We start from the raw sequence: 15,607 nt of genomic DNA on the forward strand, positions 1-15,607 counted from the left end.
TTCTTGTATCAACTTTATTGCTTTTATGTAATACTTTATTAATGCTTCGGTGTGGCCCTTGTATTCACCACTTAATTGTTTCAAAATAATTTGGAAATCCCCAATTGTTTTTATCTAGTTCGTTTGCACTTGTACTCACATAATCGGTCTCTGTTTGTATAAAGATATCATTTTCAATTCGGATACAAAGATGATCAGTAAAACTAGTGGCTAATACTTATTCTTTGGCCAATTTCTGAGGCATGTATTGTAGTGTATATCCGAACAATGCAAACATCCATTTGCCAATCCTACCATGCACGATCAGCCTAGTCAACATTAATTATATCAGTTGAGTAGAACACATACTCAAAAATGGGTAAAATATAATAACTTAATTTAGTACAAGGGTAATACAAGACCAAACACAACTTTTTAATCGGCGTATAATGCCCTTGGGCCTCCATTAGAGGCCAACTTAAATGGTACATGGCCTATTCAGATCCTCTCTCACTATTTTGTGCTAAGAGACTACCGTTAGAGTCTTCTGCAATGGACAGATACAACTTTAATGGTGCACGAGGTCTTGGTGGGACCAACACAAGAAAGTCTAGCTAAGTCTTGCTTTATTTCTTTAAAAGTTTGCTGATGCTTTTTGGTCCATATAAACTTATCCTATGCTTTGAGCTTCAACAACGGCGAAAAAGATCGAATATTCTCTGCACAGTAAGCAATAAATCTTTTGAGGAAATTTACCTGCCTGAGAAATTTTTGAAGCCGTTGTTTGTTCTGAGGAGGCTTCATAATGATGATTGCTTGGGCTTTATTTCTGTTGACTTTAATGCCCTTCTAATGAACTAAAAATCCTAAATTGACACTCCAAAAGCGTCCTTCTATAGATTCATATGCAGTTTATGCACTCCTATCCATTGGAATGCTTTTCTTAAACATTCAAGGTGATCAGTAATACTCTAGATCTTCACCACTACATTATCTCTGTAAACCTCCATAAACTGGCCAATCATATCAATATTGCATTCATGGCCTATTAATTTTAATGAGTACAAAATGTTTGAGTATAATACTAATAATTTTGTGTTGTTAGTTAAATTTGTTTTATAGGATCTCAACAAAATTGAAAGATTAGAGAAGTATGGAGAAGCCTAAAAGAATAAATCTCAAGTTGAAAAAGTATTTGAAATATTTTGGGAGCTTGTGTAGTGGATGAGTCAACCCTAGAGAATTATGAGTCAACTCTTACCAAGCACGAGTCGACCTCAGCACAAGTCGAGTTAAACCCAAAATGGCCATAGATAGAAGATAGAAGGCACTGAAAACCAACTCTTTCATAAGTCAACCCCAGACAAACTCAAGTCGACCCTACAGTGACCACAGGAGAAAGATAGAACATAGCAAAATAAGTGCTTTCTTGAGTCGACACCTGAAAAAAAGAGTTGACCCGGAAAGAATACGAGTTGACCCCTGAAGAAGTCGAGTCGACATGTCCGTGTTTGATAACAGTAACGACTAGTTTTTCTGCGAAAATAGAATGACCATATTCACTCTTAACGGTTATTTCAGCCACACCAACAGCTAGAAACAGATCTCCAACAATTTTTCAAGCTATAAAAGCTTCTAAATTGAATTGGAGAATAAGAGAATTAAGAAGATTGAGTCGATAAGGTAAAAGAGAAGGAATATAGGTCAACCACCACTTTTAGAGCTTCATATTAAGTATCAATTTGAGAAATGACTATTCAAAGCCTCCACCCACTTCAAAGAGAGCTTCTAAATATTTAGAGAGAGTTTTAACTTCCAATCATTGAGTTCTACCACCCATCAAGAGCAAACAAGAAAAGAAAAGAAAATGGATGAATTCTATCCACCAAGATCTTAACTGTTAGAGCAGTTAAACTCGATCTATAATGACATATATCCAACCTTTTCAGAGGTTATTTTATATTCTATTTTCTATCTTTATTTTATGGATGAGCTTTGGGAATCTCGTGTGGGGGTTTTTGTGTGGCTAATACTGTGAAAAATTAGCTACTTTTTAAGGTTTAGTTATACTCGAGAAATAGCTAGTTTGAGATCAGTTGCCCTAAAAAATCGACTAAGTTTAGTTGAACTTAAATATCAGCAAGGAGTTCTTAAGTATTAGAACTTAGGGTTGGTCTAGTTGTACTAGCAAAACAGCTTGGTTTTGATTGAGTGTTAGAAAAATTAACTAAATTTAATCATGAGCCTAGAGAACAACTGTGTTGTAATCTTGTTCATTGATTATAGTAAAATTTTTAAGAAGGAGGCCTTGGAAAGTAGACATAGGAGCTAAGTTTGCTTCCGAACCACTATAATTTTTTTTTGTGTATGAGTTGTTTATGCATTTTCTTTTCTTATGCATTTATTTATTACTTATTTCAAGGTGGATACTATCATGTTTTAAGCTCACCATCCAGGTCGGCCACGTGATATGACCGCACACTTTCTAGAGTAGAGCCCTAGAGAATATGCTGGGCCTAAATTTTTCACAACATCAAAAATCTATAAACAAAATTGTTCTCATTTCAAAATAAGAGCAAACTTGTACAAAATTTCAAAATTCATTTAACCTATCGAAAACAAAGATGCTCTATATATTTATCCCTTCTACCGATGATGTCATCCATAGCCAAATACCACGCAACCTGCAACTCTAAAAAAAAAATACAAAAAAAGATTTGAGTTTTTCTAACCCAGTAAGAATCAGGTAAAATAATACCATATCAATACTTGAAAAAAAGCTCATTCAATTAACATGCACATAAAAACTTATTATCATCTTATCAAAAAAACATACACACACGTACACAGATATATGTATGATTTGACCAATTGTTCGACAATAATTTTTATATCATATCATCCATTTTTTTATTAATTTGATTTCGGGGTTTCATATCAATACTTTTCCGAATTTGGACTAACTAAGATCATGACCCAGTCTAAGACAGACAAAATCCTATGCATAAGCCTGCAGAGGCTATCCCATGCATAAGCCCATAGACACCATCCCACATGTAAGCCCGTGGAGGCTATCTCATGATGGGATTAGTCCAAACTGCATCTTATTCTTTTGATTTATAAGTTATAATTGTTAATCAATTTTCATTTACATAATGTATTTCTCTTAATTTTAAAGTTTCTTAGTTACATATCATGTTTTCACTATCTGATATATATACTACCATGCTAGTATATTCGTACTGAAAATTATATAAAATATATCATCATATTCAAATCAAATTTATCAATATAAATCGCATGACGTAAATCCAACTGTGTAAATTAATAACATGTATATATATATATATATATATATATATATTTTCTCCGTCAAAAGAATAAAAACCAAGCACTTCCAGGCCACCAAGAATACCGAAGTCTCTAAACTTGCAAGGCATCCTTTACTGACAGCTTCCTCATCTTCTGGTGTAATCGGGGCAAGGGCGCTACAGGGGAGCCGCCATGGCAGCCGCCAGCTATGCGTGCTGCTTCGCTAAGATGGAACGCCTCCGGCAGGTGCACACCATCGGGCGGCCTATCTTTCCCAAGGCCATTGGCGAGCTCCACGACCACTCTGGCATCGCCCGCCGCCTCCTCTTTGTTGGAAAACCATGCATACTGCAGAAAATTAAAATCACAGCGGAAGATGCATCCGTTCATCGTATGAACGTATTTTAAAACCATTCGTAGATAGATTAAGATTAAATACTTTAGAGGAAAAGATCTGATCTTTACCTTGTGCTGGTAGATGTTCACCGCAATTTGATAATCGTGGTAATATTGAAAGGCTCGCTTGAAGCCGCATACGTTTCTGGCCTCTATAGATATCCACACGAGATGAAGAACCAATCCAAGCATCTGAATCTCTCCGGAGTGCTAGCTCTCTTACAGAGATTGCTTTTGATGGCTGAAACTCTCTTTTTAATAATCAACTCTTTGATTGCTCTCAAAGGAAGAGGAAGAAGAGAGTTAGAGGAAGAGGCCACACCCTTCTTCTATTCTTTCTTGCTTGTGGTGGAAGGAGGAAAGGGAAGAATGCTGCCCACGCCAAGAGGAGAGGGGAGATAGGCCGCACGCCACTAAAAGAAAAAGATTAGAAGGGGGCCGACCCCTTATTCCCTTTTATTTGAACGCCCTAGGCATGGAGCTCCTAAAAATTAGGAGCTCACGCCTAGCTTGCCCCTCCTTTCTTTTGGGCCCACGCATTTCCCAAACCAATTTAAGTTGGAGCGTGCAGCTGATTTAATTTGGATGCATTAAATACTCTTTCAAAGAGGATTAGATGGTCTTAAAAAGTCCTCATCTAATAAGAACTCTTAATTCTTATCCATAAGATCAAATCACTTTTGGGCTGCTTGGAGTAGGTGGAGTCTCCACCTACTCCAAGCAGCCTAAAAGTGAGCTCGCCTCAGGCCCCAGCAGCCCCTGCGTCGACCCCTCCCACGGCACCGGCGTCGCCGACGCCGGGCTCATCTACTTCCACGACCGCCTCCTCGCCATGTCGAAGGACGACCTCCCCTACCACGTCCGCGTCACCCCCTCCGGAGACCTCGAGACCGTCGGACGCTACGACTTCGACGGCCAGGTCCGCTCCGCCATGACCTTCCACCCCAAGCTCGACCCCGTGTCCCGCGAGCTCTTCGCTCTCAGCTATGACGTCATCCAGAAGCCATACCTCAAGTACTTCCGCTTCTCCCCCGCCGGCGACCAGTCACCCGACGTCGATCACCCTCGACCAGCCGACCATGATGCATGACTTCGCCATCACCGAGAATTTCGTCGTGATCCCCGACCAGCAGGTGGTGTTCAAGCTTCAGGAGATGATCCGTGGAGGCTCGCCGGTCGTCTACGACCAGAGCAAGACTTCCCGTTTCGAAATTCTCCCCAAGCACGCCGCCGACGCGTCGGAGATGAAGTGGATCGGCGTCCCAGACTTCTTCCACTTCCACCTCTGGAACGCATGGGAGGAGCCCGGCACCAGCGAGGTCGTCGTCATCGGCTCCTGCATGACGCCGGCCGTCGATGGTGAGACTGTCCTGGAGGACGCGGTCGAGGATTGAAGGATCGGCAGAGACGACGAAGACGAAACCCCAGGGACGGCCCGTCATCTTGTTCCTCATGATCACCGTCTGTAGCACCTCCCCGTACTTGGAGAGTACTCCTTCATCTTCTCCTCCATCGTCTCCCACGATATCCCCCCGATGAACAGCTTCCCCGGATCCGGATCCATCGCTCCCTCTTCTCCGCTCCCTTCTCCTTCTTCGGCCGCGGCCGCCTCACGGACCTACTGCACCCACGAAGGCCCAACGGAGATCGGCACGATGGGCAGTTGGATCGACCTTAGCCAATGCTAATGGCCCTGCCTCTTCAAGCTGGCCCATTAGCCCACAAAATAGCAGGCTATTATACACACTTAAGTTTAAATTAGTTTCACTTAAAGTATTATTGAACTCAATTCACCCTCCCTCGTTGTTATCTTAGGCAATAGTAAGCTAGCACATATCAGTACAAAAAGCTTCACCAGCATAAATATAGATATTATTTATATATAAAATATTTCCTTTGCATCGAGTGAGTTTTCTAATAACAACTTGAATCACCTGAGTCGAAGAATGGATAAGGGAGATATATCCAAATCAGTGAAATATTAGACAAAGTTCCAGATATTTGAAAAATACCGTTCAACAGATCATTATTATTAAAGATGATTCTTTTTCTTTATTTTTCCTTAAGTTTAATATTTCTTTCTTCCAGAAACTTCTGGTAGCAGATAGAAAGGTCTCATGAACATTGGTTTAGAAAACATCCACCAAAATAATCTTAGTAAAATCATCTCATCATGCTGTTATTAGAAAACATCTCAGTGTGGAATCTGATTTATGCCTCAAGATTGTCGAGAGACCACACATCTCATGCACGGACAATGATGTGAGCAAAAAAAACTAGCCATGATGGAGAGAATATTGGCCATCTTGACCTCGGGATGTCCTGAAGTTTTTAATCTCAAATTTGTCTAAGGTGAACAACCTCGATATTCGCCGTGATGTTATTCTGGTCGAATCAACCATGGAGTAATGCCAAGGATCACTAAAGAAGCTGCAATTAGGATCTTGGTAACGATTACGCCAGCTCAACTGTAAATGCACGATTGGCACAATTATTGTCGCGTGCATATCGTGAGGAGTCATTACTATTAAGTTAACGCACGATATCGATTGTTATCGTGCGGTTATTGCATTTTCTAATGATTAAGATAACAGACTCTAACACCATCCAGTATATAGGGGTGACTGGGAGACTCTCAAGTAAGCATACTTGAACTCTCTACTACTTTTATTCTCTCTTTCTCCGACTATTGTTCTAAAATTTCACTGACCTAAGCTTTGGAGGGTCCCCCGCCAAAAACATTCTGGCAAATAGACTTCTTTTTAGGTTGAGCTTGCATCATGTAGAATTGTTTTAACATCTTAAAGTCTTTCCTTGGTTCTAGGCCGACCTGCTTTCCACCTCGGTATCGGCCGACCTCAACCAACTTCTTGCAATGACCGACCTTAGCTCAAATTCTAGCTGCAACAAACCTGTACATAATTTTATGGATTGATTGAGTCCAAGATTTTCTAATAAAAACTAGGGCTAATATTTCAAATATGATATCTATTGACTTCAAAGCTGATGATCCTGGGAGCAAATATATAGATTCATTTGATATATAAGTATTGCATGAAAAACAGCGAATTCATTTTATCTAAACTAACAACAAATGTAAAAGGAAGTCATAAAGGAAAATAACAAGGAGAGGATAGACACAAACACATTTGATTTAATTAGCCTGAATAGAAATAAAAAAGAACTAGGAAAACAAAAATCACACAACATGAGCAACAAAAACTGTTTGAACTGAGTGCGCCCCATCAGACCATGTCACAGATCCAAACCCATATCCCTTGGTTGCATCCGTAACATGAAAAGTGACCTCATAGGAAGCCTTCATCAATCTCCTTGTGAAAACCAACTTCTCAGGTGAGACCTTGACCATGAATCCGCTTGGTGTATCAACAGTGGCAAAGTATGTGGAATTTGCTGGTCCAACATTGGTTACAGTCCTACTGACTGTCCTCCCTGCTTGTTTGCTGTTGAGGCTGGCAATGGATATGGAAGGGTAGTTGAGGTTGGAGATGAGGTCTGGTGAGGGTTTACCCGGGCAGCTGAAATTGGTGCCGGAGAGAGACCTTATGACTTGATCTTTATAGCCATAATGACAGAGGAAATATAAGTAGTCTTCTGTGGTGGTCTCAAAGACTAGGCCTGGGCTCAGGGCTCTTAGTGGGCTTATTTCTCCTGCCCCCATATCAAGAGAACTTGCGTGGGCTCCTGAGTAGTCTGTCAGAGGCTCTCCAAGATTGTTGGTTGTAGTGGCTGCATAGAGTGAGAACAAACGTCTTTTGAGTAAAAGTTTTAGATAGGGGAAAATTCAAAAATTGAGGAAAGTACCTTAATTGTGCCAAGAGTTCGGAAAGAATATGGCAATACTAGGACATGGCTAAAGTATACATGTACACATTTGCCATTAGTAGTAAGAAAAATTAATTTACTTGATTAATTAAGTATACTTGGAGTGTTTCTTGTATAAGATAACAGCTATTTATGAAAAGTTCATGGCGTTCAGAGATTCTTAAATTGGCGGATAATAATTTGTTTATTTGGAAATAGTTATGAAAGCCATTAGCCCAAGCAAAACATCATTTGAAAAAAAAAGTGAGAGAATTGAATAAATATGAATTTTTACAAAAACTATTGTACCAACTTTCATTTGATTTCTTTTGAATTGGATAGACGACGGAAGTGAACACTAAACAACTACCATGATCAATGATTTCAGTCATCAAAATGGTCAAGTGAGCTGCAATTCATTGATTTCGTTGCAATACTAGAAGTTCCTAGCGTAAGAGTCTTACCTGTTGTCATAAGTGCTGATCTTATCATGGAAGGAGACCATCGTGGATGGGCTGACTTTACGAAAGCAGCAGCGCCTGCAACATGAGGGCAAGCCATGGAGGTTCCCGACTTGATGCCAAAGTTTGATGGCTTCTTTCCTGCAGGAATGTCTTCATTGTCGACTGTAGGCATTGATGCTGCAACGATGCCGACTCCAGGAGCCATCAGATCAGGCTGCCAAGCAGAATTCTGGATATTTTAGACAATGCGTGCATGCTTTCATGTCTTTTGGATAGATGGGTAGTTGAGAGTGTGGACCTTGAGAATGGCTTCTGTGAGCCCTCCAGGACCTCTGGCTGAGAAGTATGCGACGACTGGTGCTGGTTTAAACCCCTCAACATCCTCTGCTGGGAGAATGACAGCCGCTGGCTTCCTGCTTTCACCAAATTACGTTGAACACTTTGAGTCATTGGGATCGGGTCTAATTGATGCATCCACTATTTGTTTATAAATTTTGTTAAACAACTATTTGATCATTCCTTCAGCTTACTTGGTAGAGTTTATGTACTTAAGTATCTGAGCTCCGGCATCATTCCCAACTTCTGAGAAAGGGTAACTACCAGAATCAAATGGCACCCCTTTCTCAGCTTCATCAATTAGGATCAGACCCTTAGCTCGAGCCCCTTCAGCCACCAACTTCTTGACTCGTCTCGTCACAGTCGGATCACTGTCGACGCATAGGATTATCTTTCCAGCAGCCTTTTCAGTGTCCAATGATCCGGGATAGCAATTGCTGTCACTCAAAGAGCAGAGGATGAGAATGGACTCACTAGATACATCGCACTGGAGGTTTTAATGCATGATATGCTGGAAAAGATTACACCACCATAACAAAAACTGTTCCACAGTTCAGATTTAAGGATATAAACTGCGATCGAAAATACATCAGTCTTGAGATTACCTTGCTTCTGATACTGGAGTGGACTCTGCCGCTACATCAGCACCGAAGACGAGTGGAAATGATTCAGACCGACTGAGGTTGGAAAAGTTTATGGCAGATCCCTGAGAAGATTGTTGCATGATTAGTAAGATCCTATAGAATACATGTACTGTTTCTTTTATCACTGCAGACTAATTAGATATATTGCTAACAAATTTGCGAGCATATATATGTGTGTGTGTGTGTGTGTGTGTGTGTGGTAGGAAAAATGACCGAAGTAAATGATAAACATTGAGACAAATTCAACAGTTAGTGATTCAGAACTGATAACAAGATCAGGTCAGATAGGATTCTTTCATTTTTTTGTTTTATAGGTGCATGAACAACATATGAATGCTCAAGTGACCAGTGAAAATAAAATGCAGGATTTCTTCAAAACAAATTTACCTTCAGAACAATTCCATTGCCAAGAACAATGTTGGACTGGAAACTTCTGTCGATGCTAGAAGCTGCGACAGTGAGGATCCATGGAGCTGAATTGACCACAGTAAAAGGATCTGGTCCATCATTCCCACCCGAACAAGCAACCAAAATTCCCCACTTATTAGCATGGAAGGCACCAATGGCTATGGGATCACTCAGGAAGTCCGACTGGAATACAGAGCTCATTCCTATTGATATTGAGATTATATCGACTCCATCGTAAATGGCATCATCGATGGCTTTTAGCACAGCAGAGCTGGCACATCCACCCAGCGAGCATGCCTTGTACATCGCAAGCCTACTAGAGGGAGAACCACCCTTGGCTACTCCCTGTGCAAGGCCATAGTAGCTTGCATTCATTACTGTTGAGCCCGCAGCAGTGGATGATGTATGTGTCCCATGGCCTACAGAATCCCTTGGAGATCCAAAGGAAGTTATGCCATGGATGTTGGAGCTGTTGGATGGAGATCGTACTGAATCGGGTGCGTTGTTATAGAATCTTGCACCTATTAGCTTCCTGCCATGGTGGCGAAGTTGAATAAAAGTGAGGATACGAGGATAATACAAAAAGCTACTAATAGATGCTCCTTTCTTAACCTTGATCTTGTTAACTTACCACTAGACCACCAGAAGTTTAGGCTGTTATGAAAGGGGCAAAACTGGCTCTATAATAGAATCTAAGACCACTAAGTTATGTTTTCTTTTCACTGTTTGCAGTTTTTACATTCAAAAGTTCCACCTAGGCATCCAATAGGACTAAGCTGAGTGGAAATGAATGTATAGAGAAGATATCTGTGTTCCTATTTTTTTTTTCTACATTTTGATTTTGTTGTTTTAAACCTTTTAATATTTTTATCTTTAGATGGAAATTCAAAGGAAATAATATTTATCATAGACATATAATAATACTTTTAAGCGTATCCTAATTCAGTTGACTATGACTATGTTTTATTATCTTTCACTAAATATATATCCTAGAATCTTAACAAGTAGTTCATGAGTTTACCTGTTACAGTTGGATTTTTTAAAATCAGATCCTTCCATACAGATTCCCTTCCACCTGGAAGGGATTTTCCCCATTCCTGCATCACTGAAACTAGGTGATTCTGGCCAAATCCCTGAAATGACAATTATAAAGTAAGGTATTAAAAAGAAATATGATAATATGCTACACAATGTGGAGTTGTTTCATTATCTAGTTTGTTAAATTAAACTTATAAATCCATGTTCAAAATTACATCTTAGGAATGCGAGCTCGTCTAGTATCTCGAACTGTCCACTATGAATCAACATTGTTTCAGTTCTTGCATAAGCTAATTGGCAATGGACTTTTGTTAATGCAATTTCCACATGCAAGAACCCTTTTTTGTGAATTAGCCAAAAAATAAAACCATGTGATCCTTGCAAAAATAAATATGATGGCGATGATGATGGATAAGATAACAATGATGATTATAATAATTCTGTTGATGAGGAATAACAATAATACCATGTTTTATCTCTCAGATTTATAAATGGAAGCTAAGGACCAACCATCCTTAGTTCAGCTGGTTGGTATCTCTCTCCACATAGGAGAGGTCTACATTTTCAACCCTAGCCACTGTATTAACTTTTTGTTTTCCATAAAATAAAGAAACAAAGAAAGAAAAGAAAAGGAAAGCTAAAGATAAATAAAAGAGATACCTGTGTCGACAATGCCGATTATAATATCACTTGAAGCTCGCCGTCGCAGTCGCTCGGATCGTAGACCGGATTCCTTTTCTAAGAAATCCCAAGAACGGGTAGTATGGAGTTGAAGAATTCGATCACGAAACACTGATACCACTCCATCATGACCTGCTTTCAAGCACTAAAAGGTCATGCAGAGAAAATGGAGAGGTAGGATGTTGAAATGCTGCAGTTGTCAATATGTCCCAAGATATAGGCAGTTTTAAACCACTGTAATTGAGAGGTAAGTGTGTGCATCTAAAGCATGCAGGGAAGTTAGGAGTTCAAAACATTTATTTCAGTTGAAAGAAGGGAACACCAACCAGATAATAGAGCAGCTTCTTTTTCAGTTAGCATGGCTGTGAATCCCTTGAGTGCATGATGATAACTTTGTATTAGAGATACTCTTTCTTTCTCCTCACTGTTTTGAACAATATAATGAAGAACACCTAAGTCAATTACTTATAGCGGTATCTTGTCCAACATGATTATGGAACATTGCAAATAGAAATAAATAGTAATGTTCATAAGAAAGGTTTTGCTGCCTTGGAATGATGGACGATAGCATTTGCAAGTGAGCTGCTTGTAAGGCTTCTGGATTTGTTTCTTTCAAAATGCTCCCCATGTACACCACATAAGACTGATGGATGAATTCAAAAAGAAAAAAAAGGCGTATATTTAGAACCTTTAAGAACCAACTTACAATAGCCCTAGAATTGACAAAAGCAAACAAAAACTCGGAATTCATTCCTCAGAAAAGATTACCAATGTGAAACAGTCCAAATGTCAAGCATTTTTTTACCGCTGGATAAAAGCATTTTAACCTTAACAAATCACCATAGATTATCCATCACCTCTGCTCAGAGGGGAAAATACTTATATATATTTATTAGCAGGGATGTTTGAAAGATTTCAGATAACTAAAAGAATGAATCTGCCATCCATATTTTATGACTTTAGCCATCGACAAGGGTCTTGTCTCTGGGGAAGCAACCAAATTTTAAGCACAATTGCAACACGATCATATCACATTATGTTTCTCCAACTAACTAAATCAGCAAGAGAGACAAGTGGCAACTTTCAAGATCATGCAGAACAAATTACATTAGCCAATTAACAAAAGTAATTACAAAGCAAGTGTTTAATTAACTCTTTGTACCTCTGGAGCTGGGTTTGATTTAACACGGAGAACAAATGAGGCCAAAACGAAGAAGACGAACTGCCAGTAGATTGCCATAGAAGACAATGAAATCTTAGCTCTAGTCGGTGTTGCAGATTAACATGCCAATGGAAGGACCTGGCGATCTTGGACACATTTGTAGGCAATTTCCTTGGCATACATTTTGTATCTAGGGAATTTGGCTCATGTGCAGCAGCAACAACTTTTTGTAGTTTATGCTCAATATGCTCAGGTACTTGCCTCTCTTTTTCTTTTCATTACATTTCTTTTTTCTAAACTCACATTTTATATGAGTTGGTCTATCATGAGCATCAATAAAAGGTAGAGGGAAGATGTGAGAGAATCAAACAATAGTTGTAGAACAGCCAGATTTGCTGATTAATTTTCTTCCCAAAGATGAATACAGAATTTTCTCTTTTGTAATAGTAACTACCTCAGGTGCATTTTTTAACACTTTGATAAATTCATTATTTAGTGAAATAGTTTATATTGTAGTCTTAAGCTCTCTAAAAGTCTCCAAAAAATCTTTAACAGCCCTCTTTTATTTTAATTAGCACGATCTTGAATCTGGTCAACTAGGATCTTACTATTGGAAACAATATTATGACCAGAATATCTTGATCTGGTGATTGGTCAAGCAATTTGAATGCCTCTAATAAAACTCCTAGCCATTGGTTACGAAAGTCAATGGTCAATGGGGCTTATAGACTGAGAATTTCTTATCATGCTGCTCGATTCACGTAATCTACAACTCCCTCTTGATAAGACCAGGAAAGATCGGTGAATTTTTAATTGATTGTAGGCTGTTGGAAGTGATAATATTAGTAGTATTTACCGTCACTGCTGACAAACAAATATAGTACACCAAAAGAGTGATAATATTATTTAGTGATCTCCATTAACTATGGTTTTCTTCCTATTACAATTGGAATCAACTAATATCAATCATTGTATAAAACCGTAAAAGGTTCATTACATGTGGGCTCCAAGCAACCAACACAGAGATGACAGCTTTTTACTTTACATTCTTGCTTGCTATATGACATATTCTTCAGAGACTTGGTTTACAAGTAGTTCCTTTGGGCAGCAGGGCACTTGCTTCTCAGATGTGCATTGTTGCAACCCAATTATCTCTTTATTTTAATTATTCATGCTTCTGCTTCTTCTTTGGTAGCATGTCCTTTACCTTTCGGTTTCTCCTCTGGGATCAGTGCATAGAACTCACTTTGAAAAAGACAAACTCAGGGACTCACTTGGATCCAGGTTGTGATCAAAGTGAGGGAAGATGAGTAGATGACAAGGTGTCAAGAACACTTATCAATACACACATGATCAAAGGAGGAAAAGTTCCATTCTCTCATCCCTTCCGTGCCTTTGAGAGTTTCATCTCTTTTTCCACTTGGATCTCAAATCCTGTATTCCATCACATGCCATGAAGCTACTGCCTATCATCCCATCCTCATAATTCTAGCAATCATTAGGTCATGCTGAGAAGGTCCACAGCTGACTTAAAACTCAACTAGAAGTTTCTTTTCTTTTGTTACTTGTGTGGCATAGCTTTTGATCCATATGAAGATGAAGAGCAGTCATATTGTTACTAATCATGTTGCATTCGGAAAAAAAAAAAGATTATTATTTTGTGATTTTGAGGCTGGATGTTGATCTTTCTAGGGTATGAATTAATCAGGCTTAAAAACTTTTAAGCACATAGAATTCATTAGAGAATGATCAATCATAGAGGCCTGGTTGAGGCCATGAAGACAATGAAGGATTAGTCTAGTGTTATTTCTCGAAAAAGTCTAGGTTTAGTGGCACAATGAGGAAGTAGGTATGTTTTATTCCTTTCGTAGTGGCCAAGAAGACAAAATAATCTCATGGTGAGCTTTTAAGTGGCCAATTGGCCTGTCCAGTTGTTGCATGTGAGCTTTGAAATCGATCACCAGAAGCAAGGAATTGTTGCATTATGATGACCAGTAAACTTTTCTTATCTAGATATGCATATACCCATTTAAATTTCTAATTAGTAAAACAGGATGATGTCCAAGTGGTAACAAAAGCACAAGTCAATTAGAGAATCATTTGACCAGGGACAAGCTGACCGAGCTCTAAGAACAGCCTAACCTCAATAATAGAGTGGTCGAAGGTCAAGCTTGAGTATAAAGTACAAACAAGAAGAAAAACTAAAAATTCAACTAATTGATTTTGGACCTTGATTAATTGATCAATTCCATGTGCAGCCATCATCAAATAATTGTTAAAATTATTTGATCAAATGATCAAACAGAGATAATAGTGATCATGATCAAACAAGTATATGTTTCAATTTCTACAGGCAAGAAGGTATCAATTAAGCATTGATCAGTAACATGAAATACAATCCTAATTATTTGTACAAGATAATGGTGGGTTAGCGCATTTATCCATGTATAATTGTGATCAAGCTACGAGAAGTGGAAGTCAAAAATGAGAGACAAATTAACGAGCAGACATTCAAAGCAACTGCACAGGTTATAGCAGTAGTTGAAGTATGAACACTAAACAAGTTGATTTGATTGATGCTTGTAATGGCGGCGGTCTGACATCAGTTCCATTTTTTCCTATTTTCTCGATGAAATTTGATGCACTGGATTGACATTATATTTCTTTTTCTTGTTTCTTTTTCCCTTCTCCAATAAAAGGATGGCGGTCAGAAGTTTGTTCATTCTGGTTAGTCAATTGGCCAATGTCAGGCATTTGGGATGTTGAACAATTCCTTCTTCCATGGAAAGTAAGAGGGCTGAAGTTGTTCATTTTTCAATCATTGATAGTTTTTCAAGGCTTGCATCCAACTTGGATATCACCTAGTTTGAGATAAAACTGGATCCAAAAGTCTAGAGCAATGGATCAAATTTAGGTTTTATACCTGGACTCACGCTCTCCAATATCTATGAGATGGCAATGGAGCTGACAGAACTTGAACAGAAGCTTATAGCGAAAAAAAGAAAAAGATGAAATGAAAAGCTGTAGAGAAGAAACTAAAACTCCAGCCTGTTGGAGGCTGTAATGGTTTTAGTCTATGATTAAACAGATATAGCGCTGCACAAGCCAATTCTTTAGTTGCTATAACTTGATGAATTCATCCCCGAAAAGCAATTCACTGTGCTCGTAAACATCATTGCTACTGTCTTAGCTAGGAGTTTTACAGATTGGACCTGAAACTAATCAATATTGGTGGCTGTGGTATAGATATATACGTGTTGCAATGAAAACTTTGTTTCCAAGAAAAGAATAAACACAGAACTCAAAATACCTTGAGATCTGTGGTTCCCGTGATGTTCGATGACAATCGGTGCATTTTCTTT

General features: G+C 38.9%; 1 protein-coding gene and 1 pseudogene across 1 annotated transcript; one reads left to right on the forward strand and one right to left on the reverse strand.

Annotated features, from left to right (window-relative positions):
• The first annotated feature begins 3,483 nt into the window (after positions 1-3,483).
• LOC103696688 lies at positions 3,484-5,738 on the forward strand (annotated as a pseudogene).
• Positions 5,739-6,823: 1,085 nt separating this feature from the next.
• LOC103696687 (CO(2)-response secreted protease-like) lies at positions 6,824-12,463 on the reverse strand. Its single transcript, XM_008778376.4, has 11 exons — positions 12,246-12,463; positions 11,632-11,726; positions 11,410-11,507; positions 11,063-11,215; positions 10,386-10,497; positions 9,344-9,896; positions 8,918-9,018; positions 8,507-8,749; positions 8,275-8,389; positions 7,977-8,190; positions 6,824-7,437 (listed from the first exon to the last, which is right to left on the reverse strand). Exons 1-11 carry the CDS (start codon positions 12,321-12,323, stop codon positions 6,887-6,889), a joined length of 2,313 nt encoding a protein of 770 aa, XP_008776598.2. The 5' UTR covers positions 12,324-12,463; the 3' UTR covers positions 6,824-6,886.
• Between the last annotated feature and the right edge of the window lie 3,144 nt (positions 12,464-15,607).

Source organism: Phoenix dactylifera, unplaced genomic scaffold, assembly GCF_009389715.1.
Source record: "Phoenix dactylifera cultivar Barhee BC4 unplaced genomic scaffold, palm_55x_up_171113_PBpolish2nd_filt_p 000495F, whole genome shotgun sequence".
Taxonomy (NCBI): Eukaryota; Viridiplantae; Streptophyta; class Magnoliopsida; order Arecales; family Arecaceae; genus Phoenix; species Phoenix dactylifera.